The 27,660-nt window shown below is 43.3% G+C and overlaps 1 protein-coding gene across 3 annotated transcripts in view; it reads right to left on the bottom strand.

The window, feature by feature from the left end:
* The window catches only part of LOC138250572 (uncharacterized), a 167,762-nt gene that overhangs the window by 105,056 nt on the left and 35,046 nt on the right, over positions 1-27,660 (bottom strand). For 2 of the 3 annotated variants that reach the window (XM_069205577.1, XM_069205576.1), the window contains exons 2-4: positions 15,009-15,809; positions 13,198-13,229; positions 266-315 (exon numbers count right to left, since the gene is read on the bottom strand). In XM_069205577.1, the coding sequence (XP_069061678.1) occupies positions 266-315; positions 13,198-13,229; positions 15,009-15,491 (565 nt within the window). In that variant the 5' untranslated portion in view covers positions 15,492-15,809. Of the gene's footprint in view, positions 1-265; positions 316-13,197; positions 14,313-15,008; positions 15,810-27,660 lie in introns of all 3 variants that reach the window. The other variant, XR_011194992.1, reaches the window with a different exon arrangement.

The following is a 27,660-nucleotide window of genomic DNA, read 5'->3' as shown; positions in this document are numbered from 1 at the left end:
TCCCATTTGATTAATTTTATTTGATTCATATTTTGAAATTCTGGAAATCACTGAAACCTAACCTGTTCCAATAGGGTTTGGAATTCAACAAAACTGCCATGGGAACCAGCACTAACTCCAACTTTAGTAGCCACCGAATATGCATTTCACTAATTACACTTGTAACCTTCTCTTGGTACATTTTCAGAAAGAGCTTGGATGCAGGCTCCAGCCTGTGCTAACCACTATACCAATAGAAAAATAAATGAGTGTCAATTCCACTCACCTGATGGTCGTACTGAGGCTTGACTGCAGCTGGGAGTCACTTTTTCGTTGCTAGCAAACAAAAGGTTAGAGAGTGCAACAGTTAGCGCTACCGCAAGATACAAGGCAAACTGAGGACATTTCGTGTGCTTGAATAGTATGCCATAATAATACAGATTATTTTATAACCTGGGAATCACTCCATCAAGGCAAGAACATCCAAAGTATCTGTACATCGCAAGTCGCTACAATGCATGCCATTATGTTGTAAAAATGGAGTTTCGTGGGGTTTAACACCAGAAAAAGGTATTATTAGTTCAAATTCCAGTTCCACGTCGTAGATATCCTCACTGAAGTCATAGATGATGTATATTCCCACCAGCATTCAGGGACTCGGCAACACTTCAAACTTCCAAATAGGTGCCACCTCAGTTTAATTTAAAAAAAAATATAGCTTTTACAAAACAATCACTTTCTGAAAATTACCTATCTTGTACAAAGGCGGCATTCCAGCACCTAGCTGAAGGAACGTGCTTGATCAGTAACATGATCCCTTACAACCCTTTCACTACAGAGAGAAAAATGAAGGAAAACGAGTCTGAACTTTCTTTGACAAGACAATCTCCGTTATGAAAACAATGATGCCAATGCCCAGCACCAACTGCCCATATGGGGCATCGAGTGTTGGCTCTGCACACTATCAAGAAATTACTAACATCTCTAAGAGAAGGGGTTATCCCCTGCACACAAAACTAAAACGCGGACAACATGAACCCTTAAGAAGCCTATCATGGATGCCAATGATCCTAAAACTATAGGCCGATCTTCAACATCCCTTGCTTTCCTCAGCAGATAGAAAAAAGTATTGCTTTACAGTTTCAAGACTGTGCGAAAGCAAATGCCCTCCTTGGTGAATTTCACAGGACTTCGCGTCAACAGAGGAAGAGACTGCTCTGACGGATGTACAATCCACCATCCTCAACATCTGGTTCAGGAGATCCCATGCTCCTGATGCCACTGGATTTATCAACAGCATTCGATACAAGTGACCATGACAATCGGGTAGAAAGGCTGCAGCACGTGGCAGGTATGTTGTCAGTCACTTAGATCGCTTCAGTCCTCCCTCCCAAATAGAATCTCCCAGACAACCTTTGTTAGGGATCAAACAGAAGTCGTGATGATGGACCGTGAGGTCCTGCTTATCCTGACTGCTATTGAAAATATACATATCTTTACATCAACCAATACTGGATCTTGGGATGAAAACTCGTAATAATGCTGATGATACCCTGCCAGTCCTTTCATGGACACACAAGCCAAAGTTGATCACAAACGAGTATCAGAATTTTTCCAAGACCCTGGATTGGATGATTGCCAACCACTTATGCTAAACTGCTTCCAAAACAGAACTCCTCACTGTCTGTACTAGGTACGGGCAAAAATAAAAAATAAAAATAAAACAGAGCGCAGATTAATCTGTTTTGGCTGAAATCTTTTTATTGGGCATTTGTGAAAGAACAAACACATATACCCATCTACAACCGCAGCACAGTGGGGATAAATCATATGCCAAAAATAAGGACAGATAAACTCAAACTCTTCTCACTCCCTCTGGTCTGTAATCAAGAGAGATGCGAAGTTTACAAGTTTGCCACAGTGTACCCAGGATCCATCACCTCATGAGTGCCCGAGGACGGACAGTCAGGGAGGTTGTTGTGGAGTGGGAAAGTGTGTGAAATGTGAAGGATTTTGAGTATTTGGGACAGGTGACCTCTTTGAATTCAGTAAAAAGGATGTCTATTCACTGTCGCCAATTTTTTTTAAATTGTATTGTTCATTTCTCCAATACAGCCATGGATTTTCCATGCGCACTTCTCCCAGAAAATGTTAAGCCTTAAGCTATAGTCTGGTATCTGTCAATTTCCCCACAATCGCTCTGATAGCCTGTCTGACCGTGCACAAGGCCATGGTAGTGGCCTTACCCCGTGCACATAGCAGTGGGAATGTTCACCTAGTCGGGAGGCTCAGTAGAGAGAAAGTAGAAAACTTTGGGATATTTGGTGTGGATCATGATGCTGATGCTAACTAAGACTTCTTTACAGTATCTATGAAGTTTATGACAGTTCCATAACAGGTGTGTAAGTGCCCAGTACCCCCCACAGCTGCTGCAGCATTCCACTGATTCACTCTGCCGCCGCCTAGTCCAGTGTATAGTACCAGTAGTGTACAGTTTTTAAGAGGGCCTCTTTCCAGAGATGTGTGCTCTCGTATATATATCTTCCTGTGCCTTGTCTGAAAGGGAGCTTTATAATTCCACTTCCAACCTATTTTGCACTGGGAACCCATAATGACAGGCTGTCTGGAACCGTTTATAGGGGTCTGAAAGAAAGTGCCCATCATGTTTCATATACACCAACTTTTCAAAGCTAGTGTAGGAAGCTGGCCTGGTGTGTGGTGGGTACCCAAGGTACTCACACCTTATACCAGGTCCAGGTATTTCCTCTTAGTGAAGTGTAGGCAGTGTCTAGAAGCCAGGCTCTACAGAAGTAGCTATGGATGAGCAGCCAAGGCTTATCTAGGAGACATGGAAAGCTAATTCAATGCCACTGTAGTCACACAGCACTTACACACATGAAAGAAATAACACAGTGCTACACAAATAAAAGGTACTTTATTTTAGGGACAATGCCAAATTACTAAAAAGGCAATCCATCAATCAATGCTTTTAAAGAGCAACTACTCACCCGTTAGGGTCTCAAGGTGCTTTTTGGGGGTGGGGTGGTGGTTCTTAAAAAAGCCATTCCTTCAGTTCCTTCATGAAGCGGAGGGAGGTTTGTCTTATGTGGAGAGGAAGGGCGTTCCAGTTGGTGGCTGCGAGGTAGGAAAAGGATGATCCCTAGGTAGCGGGCTTGACTGGTGGGGGCGGGCGGGTTTCCGAGGGTAGGTGGCCACCAGGAGTCATTCCACGTGTTGGGTTGAGGGCCCATGATAAGTACTTCTGTGTTGTGTGTGTTGAGTTGAAGGCAGCTGTTTCTCATCCAGTTGGCGACTGCTTCCATGCCTTCGTGGAAGTTGTGTCTGGTTTTGTTGGGTTTGTTGGCGATGGAGAGGACGAGTTGGGTGTCGTCGGCGTAGGAGCTGATGTTGATTCCGTAGCTTCTGACAATAGTGGCTAGCTGGGCCATGTAGACATTAAACAGTGTGGGGCTGAGGGAGGATCCCTGGGGAACTCCACAGGTGGTGTGTGTGGGGTCTGCGAGGAAGGGGGCGAGTCTCACTCGTTGAGTTCTCCCGGAGAGGAAGGACTGGCAATACTTCCTTAGGAGGTAAGTAAACACACTAAATATATACCCTAGTAATCAGAAATAGGCATAGAAAAGGTTAGAAAACAGTGAAAATAGCAATAAATAGTGACCCGAGGGGGAGCTCAAACCATATACTAAAAAAAATGTAATGTGAACAGTGGATCCTCCACCTAGGTAGGTGGAATGTGTAGAGGAGCTGGGGATACTAGAAAATCCCAGAGGTAACAACACCCCCCAGCAACCAGGAAACCAGGAGTAAATCACTGGATTTTCCCCCAAACCACCCAAAAGTAGGAATAAGAAGAAGAGGACACCCAGACAAGCCTGCAAGAAACCAGCGGTGGATTCCTGGAGAAGAGGACCTGTGGAGAGAGGGGAGCAAGTCCTAAAGTAGCAGTAGAGTCCAGGAGGAGTAGGAGCTACTACCCACCCAGCTGTACTTGCAGGAGTTGGTCGACAGTGAGGAAGAACAGGTCAGCACTGCAGCCCTGGAGGCGGAGAAGAGTTCCTGATGGATGCAGAATATGTCCCACGCTGGAGTGAAGATTGCAGACGGGTGTCGGTGCATGAGTTCCACCAATAAGCCTTAGCAAAGGCAAAGTCGCTGTTAGTGGAAAAGTGGTGCTGCTGGGGACCAGCAAGGCGCAGGAGGACTCAACCCAGCAGGGGTCAGTCACAGGGGATTCTCAGTGTTGCAGCATGTCCACAAGAGCAGAGGCAGCACTCACAGGAGTCCCACCGGACGGGGACACAGAAGTCGCAGAAGCAGCTCACACAGCATTACAGAAAAAGGATCTGATGGCACAGGAGAACCATGCAGAGGGATGAGCATCGCAAGAAAAGGTGCTGGGGGGCTGGAGCTACACGTCGCCTGAGGATCCCTTGGAGGAGATGAAAACAAGCATTGGCAGCTGCAAGAGACGCAGTGCACGGGGTACTGTCCTGCGTGGTAAGGCAAGTACTTACTTCCACCCAAGTTGGACAGCTGCCAGAGAGGACCAAGAGGACTACTCCAGACCACCACCTGTGATGCAGGATACATGCAGCTCAGGATGAGAGGAGATCCACACAGCCGGTCATCGCTGCAGCAGGTGCCTGTGGATGCAGGGGAATGACTCCTTCACTCAAAGGGAGATTCCTTCTTCTTGTGCAGGCTGAAGAGTTGCTTTCTTCTCAGGATGCACGCGCGGGAAAATGTTGCAAAGCTGACAGGCGCCGTGGAAACAAAGCTGCAGAAAAGTCTTCTTTGTGGGTTTGCAGCGTTGTTGGCTCCTGGAGGGTCCAGTCGCAGTTCCAGTGGCCAGAAGTCGAAGTGGAAGTTGCAGAGGAATCCTGCTGGAGTCTTGCAAGTTGAATCTGAGGACCCACCCAAGAGAGAGACCTTAAATAGCCCTGAAAGGGTGACTGGTCACCTAGCCAGGTAAGCCCCCCATAAGGAGGGGGCTCTGACATCACCTGCCTGGCCTGGACACTCAGATGCTCCCAGAGTTCCCTGACAACCTTGAAAGCAAGATGGCAGAACCCAGGGACCCTGTGGAGGAGCTCTGAGCACCACCCCTGAGATGGTGATGGACAGAGGAGTGGTCACTCCCTTTTCCATTGTCCAGTTTCACCCCAGAGCAGGGACTGGGGGTCCCTGAACCGGGATGGACTGGTTTATGCATGGAAGTCACCAAATGTGCTCTTCAAAGCATACCAGTGGCTTGGGGAAACTACCCCTCCCAAGCCAGTCACACCTATTTCCAAAGGGAGGGGGTGTTACCTCCCTCTTCCAAAGGTGTTCTGCCTTCCTGAGCTTGATCAGATAAAGCAGCAGGAGGGCAGAAACCTGTCTGAGGGGGTGGCAGCAGCTTGGACTGCCCGGAAAACCCTGTAAGACTGGTGGTAGCAATGCTGGGGTTCCTCTATGGAGCCCCCACAGTGCATGGAATCATACTTCCAATACTTGCAACAGTACTGGAGTATGATTCTGACATGTTTGATACCAAACATGCCCAGGTTTGGAGTTACCATTATGTAGCTGGACATAGGTAGTGACCTATGTCCAGTACACGCATAAAATGGCGTCCCCGCACTCACAAAGTCCAGGAAAATGGTTGTGGAGTTTGTGGGGGTACCTCAGCTAGTGCAGGGGTGCCCTCACGGCTGAGAGGGCCTACCATAGGGGTGACTTATGGGGCAGTGACCTGTAGTGAAAACGGGTGCACCCAGACTGCAATGGCAGGCCTGCAGAACCCTTTGCATGGGCTTCCTATGGGTGGCAGAATAACTGCTGCAGCCCATAGGAATCCCCTGGAACCCCAATGCCCTGGGTACCTAGGTACCATATACTAGGTACTTACATGGGGGGACCAGTATGTCAATTGTGAGAAGAAAAAGGCATAGTTACCAAGTTAGAAGGGAGAGAGCATAACCACTGTGTTCCTGGTTAGCAGGATCCCTGTGGACACAGTCAAACACACTGACAATGGGCAGAAATTGGGGATAACCATGCCAAGAAAGAGGGTACTTTCCTACCGTTAGGGTTTTTAGGGCAGAGATCATAATTGATGGGTGTGTGACCCAGTGGCTGAGCTGTAGGTAGTGTAGACGCTCTTTCTTGAAAGTCATAGTTGCATTTCAGTTGGTCGAATAACTGAACATCCTCAGTCATGCAAATATCCAACTCTTTTTCATTTGGTGAGTTGCCAATCTATGAATGTTGACCCTTCCAGGCTAGCAGTGAAATGGCCTATGATACGGGTCATCAGGGTGGGAATAGTTGTCAATCCTCTTTTAATCGCAACCCTAACCCATGCATCTAAGGTTGCCCTCAGCACTGTGAAAGAATTTGTGTGTCAAGGTTTGTGTTTCCTGGGAAGCCAGGGAACCTTCCAGACATGTGTGTCAGTGATTGCTTGGTCCATGAAATACCAGTGATCTTCCGATACTGGGTGATGTTTCTCCACTACACATCTTGTTTGTGCTCGTATGTTTTAATTCTGTCGGCAAGGGATCCCCAATCTATTCTCTACTGCACGGTATGCTTGCTGTTTGGCTACCTGGGGTGGTCTTCCTGCCCATATGATGGGTTTTATTAGGAACTGCAGTTGATCGATAACTCCCAAAGGTGGCTGCAGAGGTACAGTTTGCATAACATAAGATTTCATGCAACAGAGCCTCAGTGCGGCACAGCCATGAAAAGCTTCCCACCTGCCAACTCTGTAAATCACTATAAAAAAATACAAGGAATTCAGGCCAGCTATTTTGTCCATGATGGGGCATATTTTGACACCCAAGTGTGGGATGTAATGTCACACCCAACTAAATGAAAAGGTTAGAGAGGATGTCGCCGCTCCCAAGGGGTATTAATGCTCACGATTTCTGTTTTTTGCTGTTCACCTTGAAATCAGAGTGGCTCCTAAATATTTTCAATACTTGAATAAGTGTGGGGCTGGAGTTGAGGGGGTTTGTCAGTGTGACAAGCCCACCGTCAGCTTATACTGTTTTTCTAGTCTGACCCCTAGATCTGAGGGTTTAGTCTATTGTTCTCTGGTATGGTTCCATACATTGGGGGGAAAGGTTATCACTACACACCATTACCAGGATGAAGCCGTTTTGATCCGGGTCCACAAGACCCTGCATATAAGGCCCTAAGCAGCTGGTCAGTATGCCCATGAGGATCTCCGTGTCTATGTTTAGGAGGGATAGGGACCAGTTTGATTCGCAGTGCGTGAGGTCTTTGCCTGGTTTATGGATTGCCAAAATCTGCTGAGGTTAACTGCTCTACGGTCCCATTCTGTTGGTTAGCCCATAGTCTGCAGGCAAGTTTCCTGCCTGCTTTATTCCACCCTTTACAGCAGCATTGGTGCAAGCATCTGAAGGCATATTCTGCTGTCCATATGCAGCACTTTTAATTGTAGCCTAGCCACCCACGTTTTACACAAGCCATGTTCTTTATGTGCATCTTCCTGCTCCTTCACTCTACTTTCTAGTTCATGGCACTCGCCTCTGTGATCTTCAGTATACTGAGATGCTTGCAAGATGAACTTCCACAGAATGATTGATTTTAAGGTCTACTAAGGAACTGAGATTTGCGTGTCTGGGTTACCATTATGGAAGAAGTCAGATCTTTTCAGTTTAAAAATTGCACATGTAGGATCCTGACAACATATCATCGAGCCTCCATACTCACGTGTAGGGCCAAGCAAAGTAGTATTTTAACGTTATCCAAATAGGGGAATGACCCGAAGCTGGAGATGTCACGATATATGTGTCTTGTGTATGAGATCGTGCGTGGATCACGCCTATAAAGTGGCCTAACCAGACTGATGTGAGGTGGGGAAAAGGTATAATCTCGCTGGTGGGGTTGATTCTTAACTTTGTACTGTAGGAAACAGCATAATTTAGGTTAAAGACAAGGTTGGATGCTGGAAGCCGTTTAGTAAGATTATGACTGCAAAGTGGCAACTGAATGCCGTGGCACAGTCCTCAAACTATCATCTGATGCTGTAGTAGAAAACACACCAATAAGACCATAAGCCCACTAATGCCAGAGCGGTTACAGGGACCAAGCTAGACCAAGGGAATTCACTCCAAAACAAACATCAGGAATTAAAAAACTAGGTTGAACATGTGACGTCAAAGTTGTTTTGCAGGGTACTCCAATGTTAAGGCAACTACAATGGATCTCCATGAGATAATGGATTTGCTTAAAAACTACGACCTTAATTCATAAAGCTTTTTTTGGTGATGCATCCAAGTACATAAAACGTTTTTACTGAACATGGTCTCTACAGAGGCAAATAACCAGCTACTTGTACACCTAAAGCAAGTATGGAAAAACGGGAGGAAAGCCTCTGTACCTAGCACAGACTGGAATGCCCTGACTAAAGTTTTTACACCACTGAACGGGTTTTTCATTCAGGAAGAGATTTAAAAAACGATAGGTTCCAGTGATTAAGCAAATCGGCAGTTCGATGCAACTTTGAGATTTCTGGTGCTATATAAACTAAGGTTCGAAGAACACACACACACACACACACACAAAAATGAGGTGGCATATAACTTCTGTAACTGGGTCAAACCTTTACAGAAACTGTAATACAAAGTTCATGAGCGTTGTTATGCTACTGGGCTGCAACATGGCAAAACAAACCTGGCAATTTATATTAATTCCGAATTATTTGTTTTTATTACAAAAGAACCCTTCTAGGCTCAGACATCCTCTTCCCTGCGATATCAGGTATTCTACAGCAAAATGAGGAAGAGAAAGGAAGCGGTCATGGCCAGATGAGAGCCTGCTAGTCTGTTTGCTCTTAGCTCTCATATCTCAGTGTCACCACAAAAAGTGCCAAGTTTAGGATCCCTTCCACTCAAAAATCTATAGCCCCAATGAGCACCTGGTACACCAGAGGGCACACTGAAGAAATAACACCACTTTATACTCCAACTTGCAGCTCTCAAGAAGCAGAGAGGTAAAATGGCAGTTCACAATGCTCGTGAGGTCTCTCATACAGACAGCCTTACCCGCCTGGAGGCAGACATTTTGTTTTCAATACATAACATACACTTTTAGTGTGCTTTGGGTCAGCCCCTTTAAGATGATTGGATGGTTTTGTTGTCCATCTCAGTTTTTAATTGAGTGACTTTAGTCTCTGTTCTGCGTTTGCACTGCCCAGCAGTATTTCGGATGAACTATCTTTCCACTGCATATCCGAGAGAATTGTTTTAAGCACTCTATCAGAATGCTTGTGTGCTCTTGCTCATTCCCCCTTTTTCCTCTCCCCCACCCCCCAACTCATTTTGCTCCCATATTCCACCTCCACCTCCCCCTCATGGTTTCACAGTCCTCTCTGCACCATGCGATATTCATGTCCCCCATTATTCTTCCCTCAAATTGTGATTGCTGCTTTACTCCTTTTGATAGGTGTGTGGGAAGTTGTTGCATTGCAGGCCTCCAGGCTAGCAACCAGCTACTCAACCCGCAAGTGCAGACATCTGAAGTGATCAAGAGTGCAGATGGCTATCGATCATGTTTAAGGTCTCCTACTCACTGGATTTCCAGGTTTCCCCATTTCTACTCCACCCTTAGAAACTAGCCTTTTAATTCAGTCTTCTAAATCCGTGCTTAGGGGCAGCCAATAGTTTTCACAACCGAGATTATCGGCTTTGCCAATGCTAATTTTGGTTGCATCAGCAAGGTTTTGTTTCACTGACGAGTGTAGAGTGCAGTTTATTCACTTGTGAAATGTACCCAGTTTTATACCTTTTATGACTGAGTGGTTACTTTAATTGCCAAAGATCTGGTGTGTTCTTTGCACACATCTCCACTACTCATGCAGGGCCTTCTGCTCCCTACCGTTTTTGGTAACTGGTGGTTGGTGATGAACTCCTTAAGTACTAGACGTGCAACATACCCCAATTCCTGTGAGCAAAGTGTCTGAGTCACAATTCATACAGAAGATGAACATGGCTCTCAACCCCCCCAAAAACTTTTTTTTTTTTTTTTTTTTAAATGTCAAATAGTAAACACTTTCCTAAAAATCCACAGACTCTGAAAGGGCACTCTTTAAATACTCCAGCATATTCATGGTGTGCCACAAAAGACAGTCTGCTTGGCACCGAGGTACGAGAATAATCAGCCCCAAAAGAAGGAAAAGTGAACAGTCAGGTTAGGGCAAGGAGGGCGTGATATCTTTTGAAAGACGTCACTGGCTGTGAACAAATGGATACTGAGTGTGTGGTTCATCCAACCTCGGAGGAACCATGCCGAAAGAACCAAAGGTCGAGGGGCCTCACGGGCAGAACAGGATTTCTTTAGACATCAGCTGCCCTCCAGCAGGAACTAGCAAAATTAAGTCATGCTGGAAAGGCTTCTCATGCCAGTTTCAGTGATGAAGAAGAGTTGCAACACTTGGACAAAGCTTCTCAAACCTTGAGACTTAGAAACAGGAGTGTCAGGAGGAGATATGAGAGTCAGATCTTTCAGGAGAACAGCAACAGTTCTAGACATTATGCTGCTCTTCTCCATCAGTTCCAACCTCATCGGCCTGGCATGGATCCCATTAATCATACTTTGGTAATGGACATGCCTGAGTGGGTTGCAAGAGTGATGTTGGGCCTTTCGTGCTTGAGTGAGGCACAGATTTTCTGTTCCTTGTTTGGTTTTGGAAAAGCTCTAGATTCTGGAGAAATATCTCACTCTTCTTCCGAGGAGCATGTATTAGTGCATGCCTTTCAGGTGACTACTACAGTGAGTAAGGTTCAATATGTGTCACACTGGTTCTTATCTATGGTTGTAAGCTTCCCTCTGGTGTAAATATCCGTGCTCTTTTTAAACTCTTTAGGTCTACATCTTGGCATACAACTTCACTTGACCATTTTCGGAGCTGAATGTCCTTTACACTAGAGAACTTATTCGGAGAGAAGTTAGGTTCTTGAAGGCGACCCTATGTTAATATTAATCGTCCAGCCATTTGCAAGTCTCTTTTTAAGTTCACAATGGATGGATCTGAAGTGCTTTTTGAGGCTAGTTCTCCATGCTGATGGTGAATGTGGGTGCCCTGTATTACTGGTGTCTTCATTACCAGAACAGTCATCATGCAATAGGAGTGGCTCCTCTCACCGCAAGCCGTTACGGTACCCGACGGCCACTATATCAGCATAGTCATATTCCACAAATGCACCCGGAGATGACTTTGTAGAGTTCCCGTATTCCATAATGGTATAGAGATCCCTGCACCAATTTCCTTACTGCTGAGTGGTCTTTCTGAATCAAATATTAACACCCAACAGTTACTTCAAGCTGTAGTTCAGACATAAATCCTGACCCTGTAGGATTCAAAGTGATCCAGTTGTAACCGGAATCAAAACTTCTAAGAGGGTTTTCCAACCTCAAACATGTCATTCTTGTAGCACATTTCCTCTGTATCGCTAACCTTTTTTAAAAATAAAAGGGTACGTTGTTCTCTATCAAATAATTTGTTGAAGCAAACTTTGTGACCTTAGCGTCTGGCGACTGTTCCAAACTAAATGGTGGAAATAAGATTTTAATGGTGGAGTCTATAGCGCTCATAAGTCATTACAAGCACGCCTGAGAACAGCGTGCAATAGTCCAATTTAACACTACTTGCAGGAAAGAGCACAGCATTTGATTTACAACTCCACTTGCTGCAAACAGATTCTAGTGTGCAAAACGCACATTGTCATCTACTGTGAGGCACATCAGTCAAAGCAATTACATCTAACTAGAAGAACTGTTATGTCGTTAAATACAGTTGGGAGGAATTGAGTTTGCCACCAGCCAAGGCAGATACATGCAGGCTTCCTTAGAAAGTGCCATATAAGGAGTTCAAATTTAGCTACAGACAAAGTCATTAGTAAAAGGGCACTGAAGAGTTCCAATGACAAAGAATGATTACTCAAGTGCCCATCACCCTTCTACCTCCTACGCATAAGTAGTCTTGGCTACATCGCTTTCACTCAACCACTGCACATTGTTCCCAACTAGAAATTATCTCCCCCCCACCCCTCTCTCATAGTAGCTACAGGACTTGTTGGAGCGCGCACCTTCCTCTCAGGTACATCTTTACCTGTGGTAAGTCTTAGGGGTTTACCAGTGGGAGAGAATGCCCTCAGGCCACTCCTTTTGACTATTTCTGGCCTTCAGCCGGTCTTCGACCTCCCTCGAAGCCCTACCACTGGAGAGACCATTTCATAGTGATGCAAGGGTATTTGTTCTTGAAGAGCAACAAACAAAGGGAAGTGTCCTTGAGAGAACAAGACAGAAGCAGAGTGAGCAAGCCTAGCAAGCCACAACTGGAAAATGTGAAGACATAAGGGAACTGCATTGTGCCATACTACAACAGGCAAATTATAACCACGGACAAGTCTGGCTTTTATGGAGAGGACATTCATGGGGACTATCAGGTTTACAGTTAGCAGAGCAACTGCAAGTCGTTAAAAGAAAAACTGAAGTTTGTCGCATGAAGAGTCGGATGTAGAAAATGCAACAGAAAAACGTTCTGAGGCTAAATTTCTGAGATACTTTAAAATCATCTCAAATGCAATCTGTTCCGGAGTCACTTCCTAAATGTTAGCCCCCCAGGAAGAACATTCCTAAAGCAGTGGCAGTAAAAATATTAGCACATAGCGCAGTGCCACACTGTTCGTTATAGGAAGGTCGTCGAGGGATCTGGCAGAGTTCTGGTCAGTCAAGCAGCAAGAACTTGGACTAGTTAATATTAATGTTCAGTGCCTCACCAAGGCTGACTACAACATGCACAAAGAAAGGACAAGAGATAGATGATTCATTACATTTTGTGCCGAAAGAGTAGTTCTAGGACGCAGGAATGGTAATTTATGGAGCAGCTTTAACATTAAGAAGAGTTTGATCAAAGTCTTATCAGATCAGGGGACTTCGGGAAGGTCTAAATACCTGGACGCCGTGCTCCTGACAAAAATATATACTCTGTACCAGAAACTCTAAACAATGTCTAAAATTAAGAGCTCTAGTTCACTAGAAAAAAAAGGTAAACTATAGAGTACTGTCACTACTGACTGACAGCTCACTTTTTTTCTGAAATTCAAATGAGCTTTTCTGCACCAAGTAAAATTATTTGCAGTCACTAAAACCAACAGTAGCTCATCAGCACCTTGATATACTTACTCTTCCAAGCGGGCAGCTTCTTCTCCATCATCCTGCAAAATATAGAAAGAATTTGAGTGAAAGTGCTGAGAGAAGCAGGTGCAAGTGGAAAAGCTTCTTACCCACATCCACCTCTCAGAAGTACCTTATTTGTAACATTTTACGTCATTGTATTCGACACATTTATTTGTCACCAACCTACATATTACTACTCGGGTCCTTGAAGTGTCCACGATGGATAACTGAATCCGTCTGGACTGTTGGATCAACTCGGAGAAACCAATAGAACTTAAACTGAGCCACACAGCTCTGAGCATTTTATGGCTCCAAAAAAGTGATAAAGATGAAAAGCAACGAGGTTTCTCTGATCTACCACCCTGCACATGAAGCCTGAACACTGCAATTTCTCCTCGAGCGGAGGATCGTGGATGGAAGCTACTATTAGAAAGAAGGTAATGGCTTCCAGGGGAAACGGCTCAACCCTGCTCTAAAATACACTTTCTTAATCATTTCAACAACGCACAAGATTAAATCACCTATTGTACTTTCGAATCTTACACCCACGAGAGCAGTTCTCTCTACGGCTGTCTGCTTGCAATAGGCTCCTAAGAGTCTGGCTTTCAATTCTGTCTTGTCTTCATTTAGTCATGCTGTGCTGGGGAAACATCTGCCACAACGTATCGACGGCAAATACTTTCTTTTTCTCCAAGTACCTTTGTTATACTTTACTCTCGGACTCAAGCTGAACTCTTTTTGTCCCTGCCCATTGGTTAAAATGACAAATCACCAGCATCGTGCCTGCCAAAGCCCACCCCAGAGAAAACTTGCAGCCCAACTTATGTAATGTACACATCGCAGGAATTCCAGCTGTCTGATCATCAATGGACACCAGGAATGAAAAAAAATATTTTTCCTCTGCATTTATAGAATGAACATTTGAAATGTATAGCTTTCAGCACACATACACAAAACCAAATGTTAAAGAAGCCAAGATGGCAAAATGAAAAGTTGACTTCTTATGAAGTTCCAACCAGCAACAACATTTCAAATCTCTTTTTAGGCAGCCATTCTCTTACCTTTTAAACATAAAGCTGTAAAGAGAGTTGTGAAGCCTCTTCTCATGTAAAGTACATCATCTGTAATCATATGACGAAAGTACATCTCATTGCAATCTTGTTCACAATCGCATACATTTTTGGAGAAGTCATGGTCCCATGGTAGCCTAGTGTGTTTTTTCTGGTGAACTTACCTATAGCATTAACCCTAATGCAGCAAAAGCCATATCGGGCCCGTCTACAGTGAAACAACCCAATATTACTGATCACACAAAAATCCAAACATGAAAATGTTTCGCCATTCATCAATGCCACTGCAGCTCTTAGTGCGTATTGTTCAAGGAACTACTGGGTAGGACGTAAAAATGATGGCCATAAAACAAAGGGTCTTGCATTTCTTCAAAGTCAACACATACCTTAAGTTATACACCCAAGTTATAGCTCTGATAAGGTTAGCAGAGCGATTTGGGGACCACATGATATGTAGGCACAGGGGCTACTGCAGGGGTTTGCAGCCTGATTTGATTAATTTAGGCAATCAATAGAATAGTTAACTAACTAATGCTGCCTTGGAAGTTAAAGTAAGCGTGGGCCAATAAAGGTATCATAGCTTTAACTAGAATATTGTTTCCCCACTTCTTTGAAAATATACAACATTACTATTTCCACATATTCGGAAGTGCTTTGTCTGGAAAGAAGAAACTTATTACAGCACTAGTTCACGCATTTAAGGAAATCGAGCTTCTAGATTAACTGATCGGAATGAAATATACATACCGAGCAGACATCACAACATACATCTAGAGGGCCTGCATCAGCAGTGTTACTTTTGGACACTTGGAGGACATGTGGACTGTTTGGCAATGTGGTAGAAGAGCAAGGTTTGCTTGATGTCAGTCCACCAGTGGCAGGTTTTACAGAGTTCAGGCTTTCAGTCTTCATTTTCTTACAGGGCCTTCCAACTGAGTCATGGTTGAAGTACACATCAACAGGATTATCAGAGCTACCAGCAACAGTCTTTCCAGAGGACAATCCAGTGCCATATTTTAGCTTTCCAGGAGCTCTACTGCGTGCCCTAGAGAGGTCTTCATCAAAACCAGGTGCTTCACAAGCATAGTTTGAATCTGAATCCGATTCACAGCCAGAATCAGCCTTTTTCGCAGATTTGTTCGCAGCCACTCGAATAGCTGACATTTCATTAGCCTTCATGAAAGAGCTGTCCTGGCCAGGCACTGCCAAAGACATGCATGTGCCAGGCATCAGGAAGCAGCGGCCAGTGCACAGACGTGTATTACCGGGATTCAGTCAACTTTGGCTGCTACCAGAGTTTAAGTGTTGGGAGAGAGATCTTCAGCGGTGCTTTGCTGATGCCATTTATTGAAATCAGATGCCAGTACTGCCAACTCCAATGCCCTTTACCAATCTGCAGCCAAACGTCAAACTTTTTGTGAAACTGCTTTAAAGGTGGTATTGCTGCATCAACTTTAAAAGAGTGGTTGCTTCTGTTCTTCGATCTGCTGCCTCCTCCGGGCGTTTCCCCCCTGCACAGCCCACCTTGCACTGCAGCTTCAAGTCTTTCTGTATATGTAAAAAAGAAGAGAAAATCTTCCATTAATTTTGCAAACATAGCAGTAGTCCAAAACAAAAACATTTTTTTTCCAAAGCAATTAGATGCAGACGTTAAAGGTACTTTAAGTAGAACAGCTAGTATTTTTCAAGATGGGAAAACATTTACTACTTTACAAATATGGCCTTTATAAAGCTGTAAACGTTTTACTAACTACATATAAACCACAATTTACTTTAATAGATCTAAAGCAAACCAACATGCACAGGATCTATTCGAGTAACATTTCTACTGACAAACTTCACTTATCCAGGTTGGAAATAACATTCTGATAAATGTAAAGTTAATAAACGGTTCAACAGGTGCGCCATGCGAAGTTTGTCAGCATAATGCACGAATGAAGAAACAGTATGAAAATAAATTGGCTTTTATATAAGAGAACCAAACAGTTAAGAGAAAAAATGAGGTAGACAATTTTTTGTGCGAGTGCAAATTAAGAGATTAGACCCATATACAGAAGGGAGAACATGTCAGTTAACTTTAAACATGGCAGGTAAACAAGTTTAGGAGATTAATATGGCAAAAAAGGACTTAATATTCTGTGTCAGGTGATGTAACATGTAGAATCAGAATTTCTACAAATTCACACCTCCTGGGCCTTCATCTGAAAAAAGTTAATATGTCAGTATGAAATCAGCTTTTAGAACATGTAATGTGAAGCTAACTTGTATAGCGACAAAGTCTAACTTTCTCTCAGACCTCTTAGCGAACCCGCTTAAGAGAAACCTCTGTTCTTTATTGGCACTGGACTCTACCCTATTTTATACCCATGCGGCCATGCCTCTCGAAATGTCATGTCTTACCAAAGGCTTGAATAAGAGGAAAAAATGAAATTCAAAATTCCCGTTTCAACCTAGAGAGATAGGGAGGATATACTTTGCAGACGCTGTGGTTGACCAAGAGACGTAGTAGTTGGTATTAATTTCCCAAGGAAACCACAACATTCTCTTAAACAATTCACTATCTTATCAAGGCTTACAACAATTTACACAGCAATCACATGGAGAGCAGGCTTGTCGGTGTTTTACTTCATGATTTGTAAACACAATTTAAAGTATATAAGTGTTAAAAATGCTTTAATGCACATGCTATATATTTGGAAAAAACAGGGAAGCGTCCTATTTAATCAAAGTAGCATCTAGAACATGGCCCGACTGAAGAATTATCTTCTTCACTGGGCTTGTGCTAAATGTATGCATCTGCATATCAACACAGTTGAGTTTGGTACGTCGAATGCTGTTTCAACGTAGTACGTACACAAATTAAACCTATGGTGTGTTTTCCCACTACTTTAAAGCACCACAGTGTCATTCAGTGCAAAGTCACTACTCGGAAAATGTATTAAACATGCACATACTTTTTTTCTAGTGCACCATCCAAGTACTGTTTTTCTCTTTATTGTCCTGCAGTCATAAAAAGTGAACAAAGGTATTTAAACGTACTACTCAAATCAACAACGGGACACGTTTGGTAGACAATTTATGGATCGAAGAATGAAGAGAGAACTCACTCTGTGGGTCTATGGACCTCAAACCTCGATAAGAGATGGGTTTGAACACACAAATTTCTAACTTGGGACTTATAAGGGATGTCCACAGCAGTCAAACAATATAATGTATATTTATATTTATATTTGAGCCATACGGGGCTTTACATGGCATTACTGTAGCTGACCATGAGGGAGGAATAAAAACCTCAAACCAAACGACGAGGGTCCAAGTGTCCCCTGGGTTTTCGTCTTATGCTTGGGGAGCACTTATTTGGATAAGTCTGTAAGTTCCATTAGAGATCTGCAATGAAAAAGCAGGCAGTAATGGTAGATAGTATTGTAGAGGGCAAACTAGATCGCAGATCCTTACTGTTGGGAAGCATCTATGTCCCAAATGTGAGGGAACCATAATTGCTCCCCTCCACTCCGATTGCAAATCGGCCACATCATCCAGGAGATTACAACAGAGTACTAGATGTAACCCAGCATCATTCACCCTCCCTTCCCCAACACTCCATGCGCAACAGCTAAGGCTTTTAAGTGATGGCCCACACAGTGGTCTTTTGGTGATATATCTATGGTCATAAACATGAGGTTGCTAGATCTGATGAGGGACCTGAAGTGAGGGAAGAACTAAAGAGGCGAGTTTCTTTATCGCGGAAATAATCTTGTTGGATGACTCATGCCACAAACTTGGTGGTTGGGCAAACGATTACATGTGTTCTGCGGCATTTGCGACAATACATTTGCCATTCCTATTTCTAATTTGTAAACCAATAGTCTCGCTGCAAAAATCGCAAGCAGGGAAGATTTTTAAAGAAAACTAATAAGACTGATAAAACAAATTATTGGTGCATCTGTGAGTAAATGTTCAGTAGTATACTCCTTCAGTAGTTTTATAACTTGTATGAAGAGTATGTGTAGGTATAGTCTTATTTACATTTTGCAGCACAAAACGTACTCCAATGCAGTGGGGTGAGGTATGTTTAGAAAAATAAAATAAGTTAAAATCTATAATAAAATATTTTTATAAAAAAAAAAAAAAAAAACACACAACAAATTCAAAAAGTAGAACATGTTGTTAAGCACCACTGTGATCAAGGAAAACAGAAGGCTGGGCCTCACCCAAAGTGACCTATACCCCTTGCACAACAGAATCTGCAACCCCGCACCCCGCTGATCTATCAAAGGACAGTGCTCCGTGAAGTCCAACCAGAAGCCCTTTGCTAACAAAATCTTCCTTGGATTTCTAAAGAAGTCCAGTTTCTGGATTCCCCACCCTCCAGCTACTAGAATGTAGGCAATATACTTCCACTGTTTGGGGAGGCGCTCCTTGCCCAAACATCTTGTGAAGATGTATCCAAAAATGGATCCTACTTTGTCCTGTAATACCTTGAGCCAAACAGAAGGATGAGTATCAGAAGTCGTCTTCTCAAACATTCACAGAATCTCATTTTCCACGCTTGTATTAGTTATCCATCTATTTTTCTCACATGACTATGATCCTGATATTACAACTTCCTTCGAGTACGGTCTAAAGCTTTCAAGATTTCCCTGTATTTGTGCAGCCATTACTTTACATTCCCATCCCCTGACCGAATTCGCTCTCTTTGTTGAAACAGTGGTCTAATGGCACTTTACTTGTGGGCAGACTGTACATCTTGGGACAGAATAGTGTACAGTTAAAAACTACTTTCTCAAGCACTTCACCAATATAACATTTATGAATAATTTAGCACCAAATTAGGTGTGGCCTTTCATGGTATGGTGTGCTGCAGGATATTTAAGTGCACACAAGAGCCAGGTGTCTATCAAAATTGTCTAATACAGCACTATCTTCACCTGCAAATGCTGTGACTTCTTTCTACAGTCTTGCATCCTCAAACTGCACGCGATCACAAAAATAAAAATCGTATTTCTAAAATCTGATTGTCACCTTTCCTTTCAGATATTCTTCTTTCCCTTCCACCTTCTGTATGCCTTCCCTCTCTGAACACCATCTTCTGAGCCACTTGCATGTCTTTTTCTTCCCACAAGCAAATTAATATACATTTTACTAGAGCACACGTATATCTGTGAGCGCACTACTGATTACACACTGTCCCAAGTTGAAAATGTGGTGGGGACATGGGTCATTGGGTGATCAGGAGTGGGTTGTACTCACAATAGCAGATGTTTCCTGAGTAGTTAGCGTCTTTCAGTTGGTGATCAGGTGGCTGTGGTTTGGGTCTGTTGGGTGTTAGGAAGTGGTCAGGGCTGGTGGTTGGGGGGGGGGGGCGAGAGGGCAAGGATGCTGCAGATGGCAGCTACCTTGTCGTGGAAGTAATCTGCCATAGAATCGCAGAGGGCCGGGAAGAGTTGGATTGTGTTCTCTGTGGCTGCAGGGCAGGAGAACTCTCTCACTATGCTAAAAAGCTACTTGGAGCAGCTGGTATGCTTCGTGATGTGGTTGGTGAGGTTTTTTTTTTTTTTTTTTGCTTCCCTGAGGCAGTGGTGATAATTGCTGAGGGCTGCTTTGAAGGGGGCACGGTCTGATGCGTTCTTGCTAGTGAGCGATTGTCTTAAGAGACTTTTGCATTCTTTTTAGTGGGCGAAGTTTGGGTGGGAAAGCCGGCGGGCAGGCTGGATCTTCTGGTGTTGGCGTTTCTTGTGAGGGCAATTTTGTTGGTGCAGTTGTGTATCCAGTCAGAGAAGTGGCGGGTGTCTTGCTCGGTGCTGCTGGTGGGGTGGGATCTGGTGGTACTGGGTGATGGTCCACTGAGTCTCAGTGATTTTTTCTCCTGCTGCAGTGTGGGAGGGCGGGTTGAGAGGAGGTGGGTTTACGTGTGCTCCTTACAGTGAAGTGTACGATGTAGTGGTCGGTCCATGTTAGTTTCGTCCTGTGTGAGAATTTAATCCAGTCACTGACAGTAAAAATGGGGTCCAGTGTGTGGCCTGCATTGTGCGTAGGTAGGGCAGGTGACCTGTTGCCTGAGTCCTATGTTGTTGAGGCTGTCAAGGAGGTTGGTGAAGTTGCAGTCGTTTGGGTTGTCGAAATTTAAATTGAGCTCCCCCAGCAAGACATCCCTTGGGGGAGTAGAGAATGAATTTGGCGATTGTTTTGCATAAGGCGGGGGCCAGCAGGTCTGTATGAAAGGTTTCCTCCGATGGTTGTTTTGGCGTCAGTTCTGATTTGGAAGTTAAGGTGTTCCAAGATGGGTGATATATCCACCACAGTGGTGGTGCAAAGGAGGCTGTCCTTGTAAATGATTGCGATGCCTCCTCCACGTGTTGTGGCAGTTTCTGTGTATAGGTTTGTAGCCTTGAGGGGTTGCGCAGGAGACGTCTGGAACGGACGCGGGGGTGAGCCAGGTCTCCGTGATGAACATCAGGTCGGGTTGGAGTGTGGTTATGATGTCCCAGGCTTCTGTAGCATGTTTGCAGAGGGGATCTTACGCTGAGGAGAAGGCACTGAAGATGTTTTTCGTGATGGTCGGCGGTGTGGTTACGGTGCTGCAGGTACAATGGCATTGGTAGGGTGTGAAAGGTCCTGCCATGGTCCGAGGAGTCGGACCACCGAATAAATTTAACCACCAAGACAACAAAAATCAAGTCCATATTAAGTCACAAATTTTAAAAGTAGCACCAAAAAATATAAAAAAATAAAATAAAATAAAAAAAGCACAAAGCACTGATCGCAGACATCTAGTCACACAAGTCCGGAGCACAGGCAAAAGTTATGGCCAAATATGATGGAGTGAGGTTGTGAGCAGTTCAAATTCAGCAGGGGAAGTCAGCCAGCAGTGTTCAAGGAGGGGGTGTCACCGGGGAGCTGCAAGACGAAGTTGCAATGAAGATTTCTACGCTCGGACTTAATTTCTTTTTTGTAAGTCAAAATTATCCAGTAGGTGAAGCTGTGGGCTGTAACCGACAAGGGCTCCTGAAGGCCTGATATCTTTTCCACAAAGAGCTGCTGAACTGGATGTACTGCTGCAAAGAAGAACGTAACAGGAGGTACCGTGAAGTCAGGCTGACCAAAGAAGCACCTCGGGCAGAATGGCGACCAGGTGGGTCTCCGTCTCCTCTCAGAGCCCTTTTTTTGACAGTTTATTATATATATATATATATATATATATATATATATATATATATATATATATATATATATATATTTTTTTTTTTTAAGTCCTACATTTTAGAGTTGGGGTATCTGGGCACTTCTAGCACACATCCAAGGGTCCAGGACTGGAGGGGCACCACTACCAAGGTCAGAACTCACTCAGTCTGTGTCCATGTTCAAGATGGTTAGACCTTTTTCTGTCCACAAGGCTCTGATCAGAAGTACAGCCAATTAGCCCTTGAAGTCACACCCTGGAAGACCTTGGTTCAAGCAGAAAAGCAGGACCCAAGCAGCAGGACAGCCCTCTGAGGGAACAGGGCAGGCTTCAAGCAGGAGGGCAGTCCTCCAAGAGTCCTCTGCAGGCCCAGTAGTGAACTAAAGAGTTGGTCGGAGGGTATTTTCTTTAAAAAAAAAAAAAAAAATCTGGTGTAGCCTTGAAGTGGAAGAAACTTCTGAAGTTTTACCACTACTGAAGTGTCTGGAATTTCCTGCCTCCCTGCCCTGGTTCTATCATGTTTGGAACCATAAAAGGTTAGTGTGAGTGTGTGTACACACTCAGGCAGTGGCTTTAAAGTGCAAGTGAGGCCATTTATAGCTCCGCCCCTTCCAACCTGTCAGGATGGCCCATCCAACCAACTGCCAAACTACTTCCTAAAGGTGGCATTTTCAGAAATGACACTCCAAATCTGATATTACAATTAAAGAGGGTTTAAAGTTATAATTCTTTAGACGCCAAACATATTTCTCCCTGCTCCCAAAACAGTTATCACTAATTTAATGTAATAAGGTAACCCAATGTTATCCTATGTGAAAGGTAGGCCTTACAGTAGTGGAAAACAAATTTGGGAGATTTTCACTACTAGGACATATATAACTAAAAAATACATGTCCAGCTTTTTAACTACAAAGCACCCTGCCCTAAGGGCTGCTTAATGGTGACTTACGTATAAGTAAAATACCACTTTACTAGGAACATAAGTAAATTAAATAGGCCAATCGAGTATAAGCTAATTTAAACATTTTTAGGGACTTAGCAAAAGCACTAAAAAAAAAAAAAAAAAAAAAAAAAATCTGCGAGTGGTTTGAAATTTTTGCAAACCAGGTCACACTTGCTACTTCTTAACTAAAGGGGTTGTTTTTCTGCACCACCTTAGTAAAAAAAATCCTAATTACTGATGCACATTTGGAACCCATCTAAAACTGTACCTATATTGCAGTGTTTTTCTATTGGTAAAAAGGGCATTACCCTTTGCACTACCAGAGATGGATGAATCCAAACCATTACAATATGGAGCTACTCTACAGCCACACCACAAGTATTTTAGTCATTACAGGCCAGCTGGGGCATTTTTAGGCCGATGCTTAATTGAATTATCTGGTAATCAGGCACAGGTTTTCAGTCAGAAATCAACCATGACAGCTCAAAATTGGGCGAGTGCTTCGGCCAAATCTCATCCATTCAGACATTTCCTTTATTTTTTTTTATTTTTTTTTACATAAACAATATAAAACCCCAGAGTCGGTGCAGCATGTTAAGCGCTTGCTCCCGACATTTGGCTCGACATTCAGTTTAAAAACTGGAATCAGGTAAGGTCAACTCAGCCAGTTACCATTCCAAGAGTAATAAAATGAGATTGGTGTGCAGGATAACTGCTGGACATTGTGGGACACTCAAGTGATTATGCAAAGAAGGCTTTCCTCTTCCTCTGTAGATTTCACAAACTGCCTATCCATTTTTTCAGTACCAATATGCAGGGCCACCAGAATTATGCAATTGTAATTGTGTGAAAAATTCCATGGCTTCACAGTTGTGCTGCATTTGCCACATAATCCATCACATGGTACATAATCCGCAGGTTAAAAAAAATGTTTCTAGCTCAAATGGTCCAAAACTTACTAAATATGCAGCAACACATGTAGCTGTGCAATAGAAGGCCCTTTGCAAATGTAGAATAGCCACCTTTCTGTTGCTTATTGCTATAGGTGTGTGTTAAACTGGTACTAATGAGGTACAACCAAAGTTCTGACAGTGTAACAAGTATTTGCAACGCAATGGGTCTTGCGTGTTTGCTCAAGTTAGCATTGTAAACTCCTAACCGGACTTTTCTTGCCACATAAATTGAAAATAAAAGGTAAGAGTTTCACATAAAGAACCAGACTTTTCTTGCCATATAAACGGAAAAGTAAAAGTTTCACATAAGCGAGTCGACGGCAGCCATCAGCGCAAAGCAGACACATAAAGGGGAAATAAAAGTTCCTTTGCAGTGAAACCTATTGGCAAAAGTGCAATTATCCATGTAACCGTAAAAAGTGCAATTATCTATGTAACCGGCAAAAGTGCAATTACCTAAACAGGATCAATCAATCAGGGATTTGTAAAGCGCACTACTCACCTGTGAGGGTCTCAAGGAGATGAGGAGGGGAGGGGAAAGGGTGCGGAGGCGGTGCTACTACTGCTCGAACAGCCAGGTCTTGATAAGTATCCTGAAGTTAAGGAGGTCTTTGGTCTGTGGCAGGTGGGTGGGAAGAGTGTTCCACATTTTGGCAGAGAGGTGTGAAAATGGTCTACCGCCAGATTGATGTCATGCAAAGTGCTCAACTACTGCCCAGTGAGATCATGCTGTGAAATAAAGAGGAAAAGTAGTCCAGAAACCAGACAGAAAACATCAAGCTTCGTATGTTTTCAGTAGTTGGTTGGTGCGCTTGAGGAGGGCCAAACACCGGAAAAGGCATTACCTATACATGCCTTTCACTAATGAAAGCAGGCAGATTTTAAAAAGACAAGCCCACGAACCAATGAAAGTGACTGACATGACCTGGGCGTGGTTAGAAGCCTAAAGAGAGATTACTAACAGGGGACGGAGCGATTTGCGCTCACCCCTAAAAATTACTAAATAATGAAGTATTACTCTCACACTCTGTTGCATAGTTTGTCTTTTATTGTACATAATTTACTGAACCCTACAGCATATTTCGACCCGCTCCCTGCCACATAAATTGAGTAGCTCTGTCAATACTATAGCTTCATAGTGAACTATGTCTACTCAACAGCCAAAAAAAGTCAAAACCCTTTCTTGGTCATTTACATCGTGGCCAAGCAGCCATGGGTCTATGGCTCACGCATCGCGACTTGAATCAGAAAACTGCTTTGCCTAACTTGTCGGACTGACTGAAAACAGCCAGGATAAAATGGACAACAATCAAGAGTCACTACCTTCTTATTGGAGGAAGATGAAAAAAAAAAGTATGTATTATTTCAGTTAAAAAATAAAAATGTCATAACACGATTATATGCATCAGTTCAATTGTAGAGAAATATGAAACTAGCCTATCTACAACACAATGCTATATTTCACATATTTATTCATTAAGAAGATAGTTTTACTTTTTAAATGATTTTCGTTTTGCAGGACTCCAGAAATCTACTTCTACAGATGTTATCAGGGCGAGCTACGTTTAGGGACTACCGGCCAGTTTGGCGAGAAAATCCAGCTGACATAGCAGGTGTTCTTTTATTTCAGAAAGTGAAGGAGTAAAAATGCCTTAAGTCTTGTTACATTTGCTGTGCGTTCAAAGACAGGGGTCAGATGTCAGCTCACGTCTACTTACAAATTGCTCCAAATTTCATCCTGTGGGTCATGTTTACAAAATCTTCTAAAGTTGCAGTCAAAGAAAGAAAAGTAAAGCAAAACATCATGTCTGACAAACGTGCAGTATGAAATAAAAGGCTAAAGGATGTTAGATTTTTTACTAACTAATTTAAATAGCTTGTAAATGAACTGTACAAATATTTCAAAATATATTTCAGTAGCTGGGAAACCACTGTTTTTAAAAATTCTTAAGTATGATGGAAACAAATATTTTATTAGGCTCAAAACAAATTAAAACACTTAACTTTGTGTTTTAGCAAATATTTATTGTTTCCACATCACTGTTTCCATATTATCGTTTGTACACTGCATATTTTTAATCAGTAAAGCTGCATGTCAGCAGGAAAGTTTGCTGCTATTTCAATGAAAATGTGCTGACTGCAGCGCTGCAGTATCACATCATGCTGTAGTTATATATCTATAAAATATATCTATTACAAATGAGAATTTTAAAATATGAACTTAAACATTCCTGTTCCTGCCTGGAGGACCATACTATTGGTGAGCCAAAAAAACACAGGTGAGAAGATCCGTGTACCCATATCTCGGCTAAATTTATACATAGGAAAATGTTTAGTCTTTTAAACAAGACTTTTTGTATAGCAGACATGATGAATATTTGAAGGGACTCCCATGAAATAATGAGGAAAAGAGCTACTTGAAGAAATAAAACATATGCCTCAGATCACAAAATTTGAGACCAGTTTTTGGGTCAAGTACATTACAGTTAGGTCAACTAAATTTTTCAAGTCACTAGGCCTGGAAGTCTGGTAACATTTTTATGATTTATTCATGGCCTCGGTTTGAATCATGGATTAATTAATAAAAAAAAATTCCTTCATCTTTTTTACCCTCATCCTAGCATCTTTAAAACAAACTAGTTTGAAAAAAACGGGATACAACCGGCGTCAATAAATGTTTTTGAAAGTATGTTTTTGTGACAAGGTGCAACACTCAACCTCCCTCTTGAAAATCTGTTTCACCAAACAAGTGCACACACCCCAAGCAAAAAAAAAAAAATGAACTTGGAGAAAACATCCAAAAGAGATATGGTTGAGTTCAAGGGCCAGTAGGGTTTTAATCCCAACTGATTGGGCAAGTTACTTACCTTCGGTAACGAGGTATCTGGTAGAGACTCTATCTAGCTGCAGATTTTACCTTAGAATTCCCTGGCGTCCGCTTCAAATCCGGAGTTTTTTCTGAGCAGTACCCTGCGCGCGCGCCGTCGGACGGCGTAGTTCGGATCCGCGTGCGACCAGCTCCGCGTGCGTCGTCACCGTCGTTGGAGCTGTCTATGACGGTTGTCTATATAGACGCCGTCTCGGCGCACGTACGTCAGTTCTTTTCCACAACTTCCCGCGCCAGAAGCGCAGAGTCATGGAAGAACCAACCAATACACTTTTAACCTCTTTGACTGTTTGGAGTAAAAACACTTTCATGCCTAGAAGAAAGGCAAAATTTGCCAAAATCAAAAATATACATATGTACACATAGAAACATATATATACACACATATATCCACATGAGAAAATTTCCCCAGAGCAGGGAGGCTTGGGCGGGTGTAAGGAATCTGCAGCTAGAGTCTCTACCACATACCTCGTTACCAAAGGTAAGTAACTTGTTCATCTGATAGAGACTTCTAGCTGCACCTTCCTTACCTTAGAATAGATACCCACGCTATAACCCATGGCGGTGGGTCTGAAGGAGATTTTTTAATTTTTTTTTATACTAGGAAGTCCTGCAAGACACAACGGGCAAAATGCCCCTCTCTTCTCACCTGGCTATCCAGGCAGTAGTGTTTCGCCAACGTGTGTAAAGAAGCCCACGTTGCGGCCTGACAGATGTCCACCACCGGTATGCCACGTGTTAACAGCTTTCCCCCTAGTGGAATGAGCTCTCAAGCCCTCAGGAGGCGGCTTCTTCGCCAAAGCGTAGCATATTTTTATACAGAGAACGACCCAGCACAAAATGGATAGTTTCTGTACTGCCCGACCCTTCTTTGCACCAACGTACCCAACAAAGAGTTGGTCGTCCACCCGGAACTCTTTAGTGCAGTCAAGGTAGAACGATAACGCTCTTTTTGGGTCCAGTCGATGGAGACGCTCCTCTTCCTTAGAGGGATGCGGTGGTGCAAAGAAGGTGGGCAGGGTGATATTTTGACCCAGATGGAAAGGGGTCACCACCTTGGGGAGGAAAGAGGCACGAGTTCTTAACACCACCTTGTCAGGATATATCATGAGATAAGGTGGCTTAGAAGATAAAGCCTGCAGCTCATTCACTCTCCTGGCAGATGTAATTGCCACCAAAAAGGCTCTCTTAATAGTGAGCAGCCGGAGAGGACAGTTATGCAAGGGCTCGAAAGGAGCACACATAAGGAAGGTAAGAACCAAATTAAGATCCCACTGGGGCATAACAAAAGGCACAGGCGGAAACAGATGTACAAGCCCTTTCAAAAACCTCTGTACTATAGGTGATTTAAACAGAGATGGTTGATCAGGCAACTGAAGAAAAGCCGATAAGGCTGCAAGATAGCCCTTGAGAGTCTCCAAGGAGTAAACCTGCTG

Source organism: Pleurodeles waltl, chromosome 1_2, assembly GCF_031143425.1.
Source record: "Pleurodeles waltl isolate 20211129_DDA chromosome 1_2, aPleWal1.hap1.20221129, whole genome shotgun sequence".
NCBI classification, from domain to species: Eukaryota; Metazoa; Chordata; class Amphibia; order Caudata; family Salamandridae; genus Pleurodeles; species Pleurodeles waltl.
Note: the sequence above shows the minus strand (reverse complement) of the source record. Positions and strands in the feature narration are given on the sequence as shown.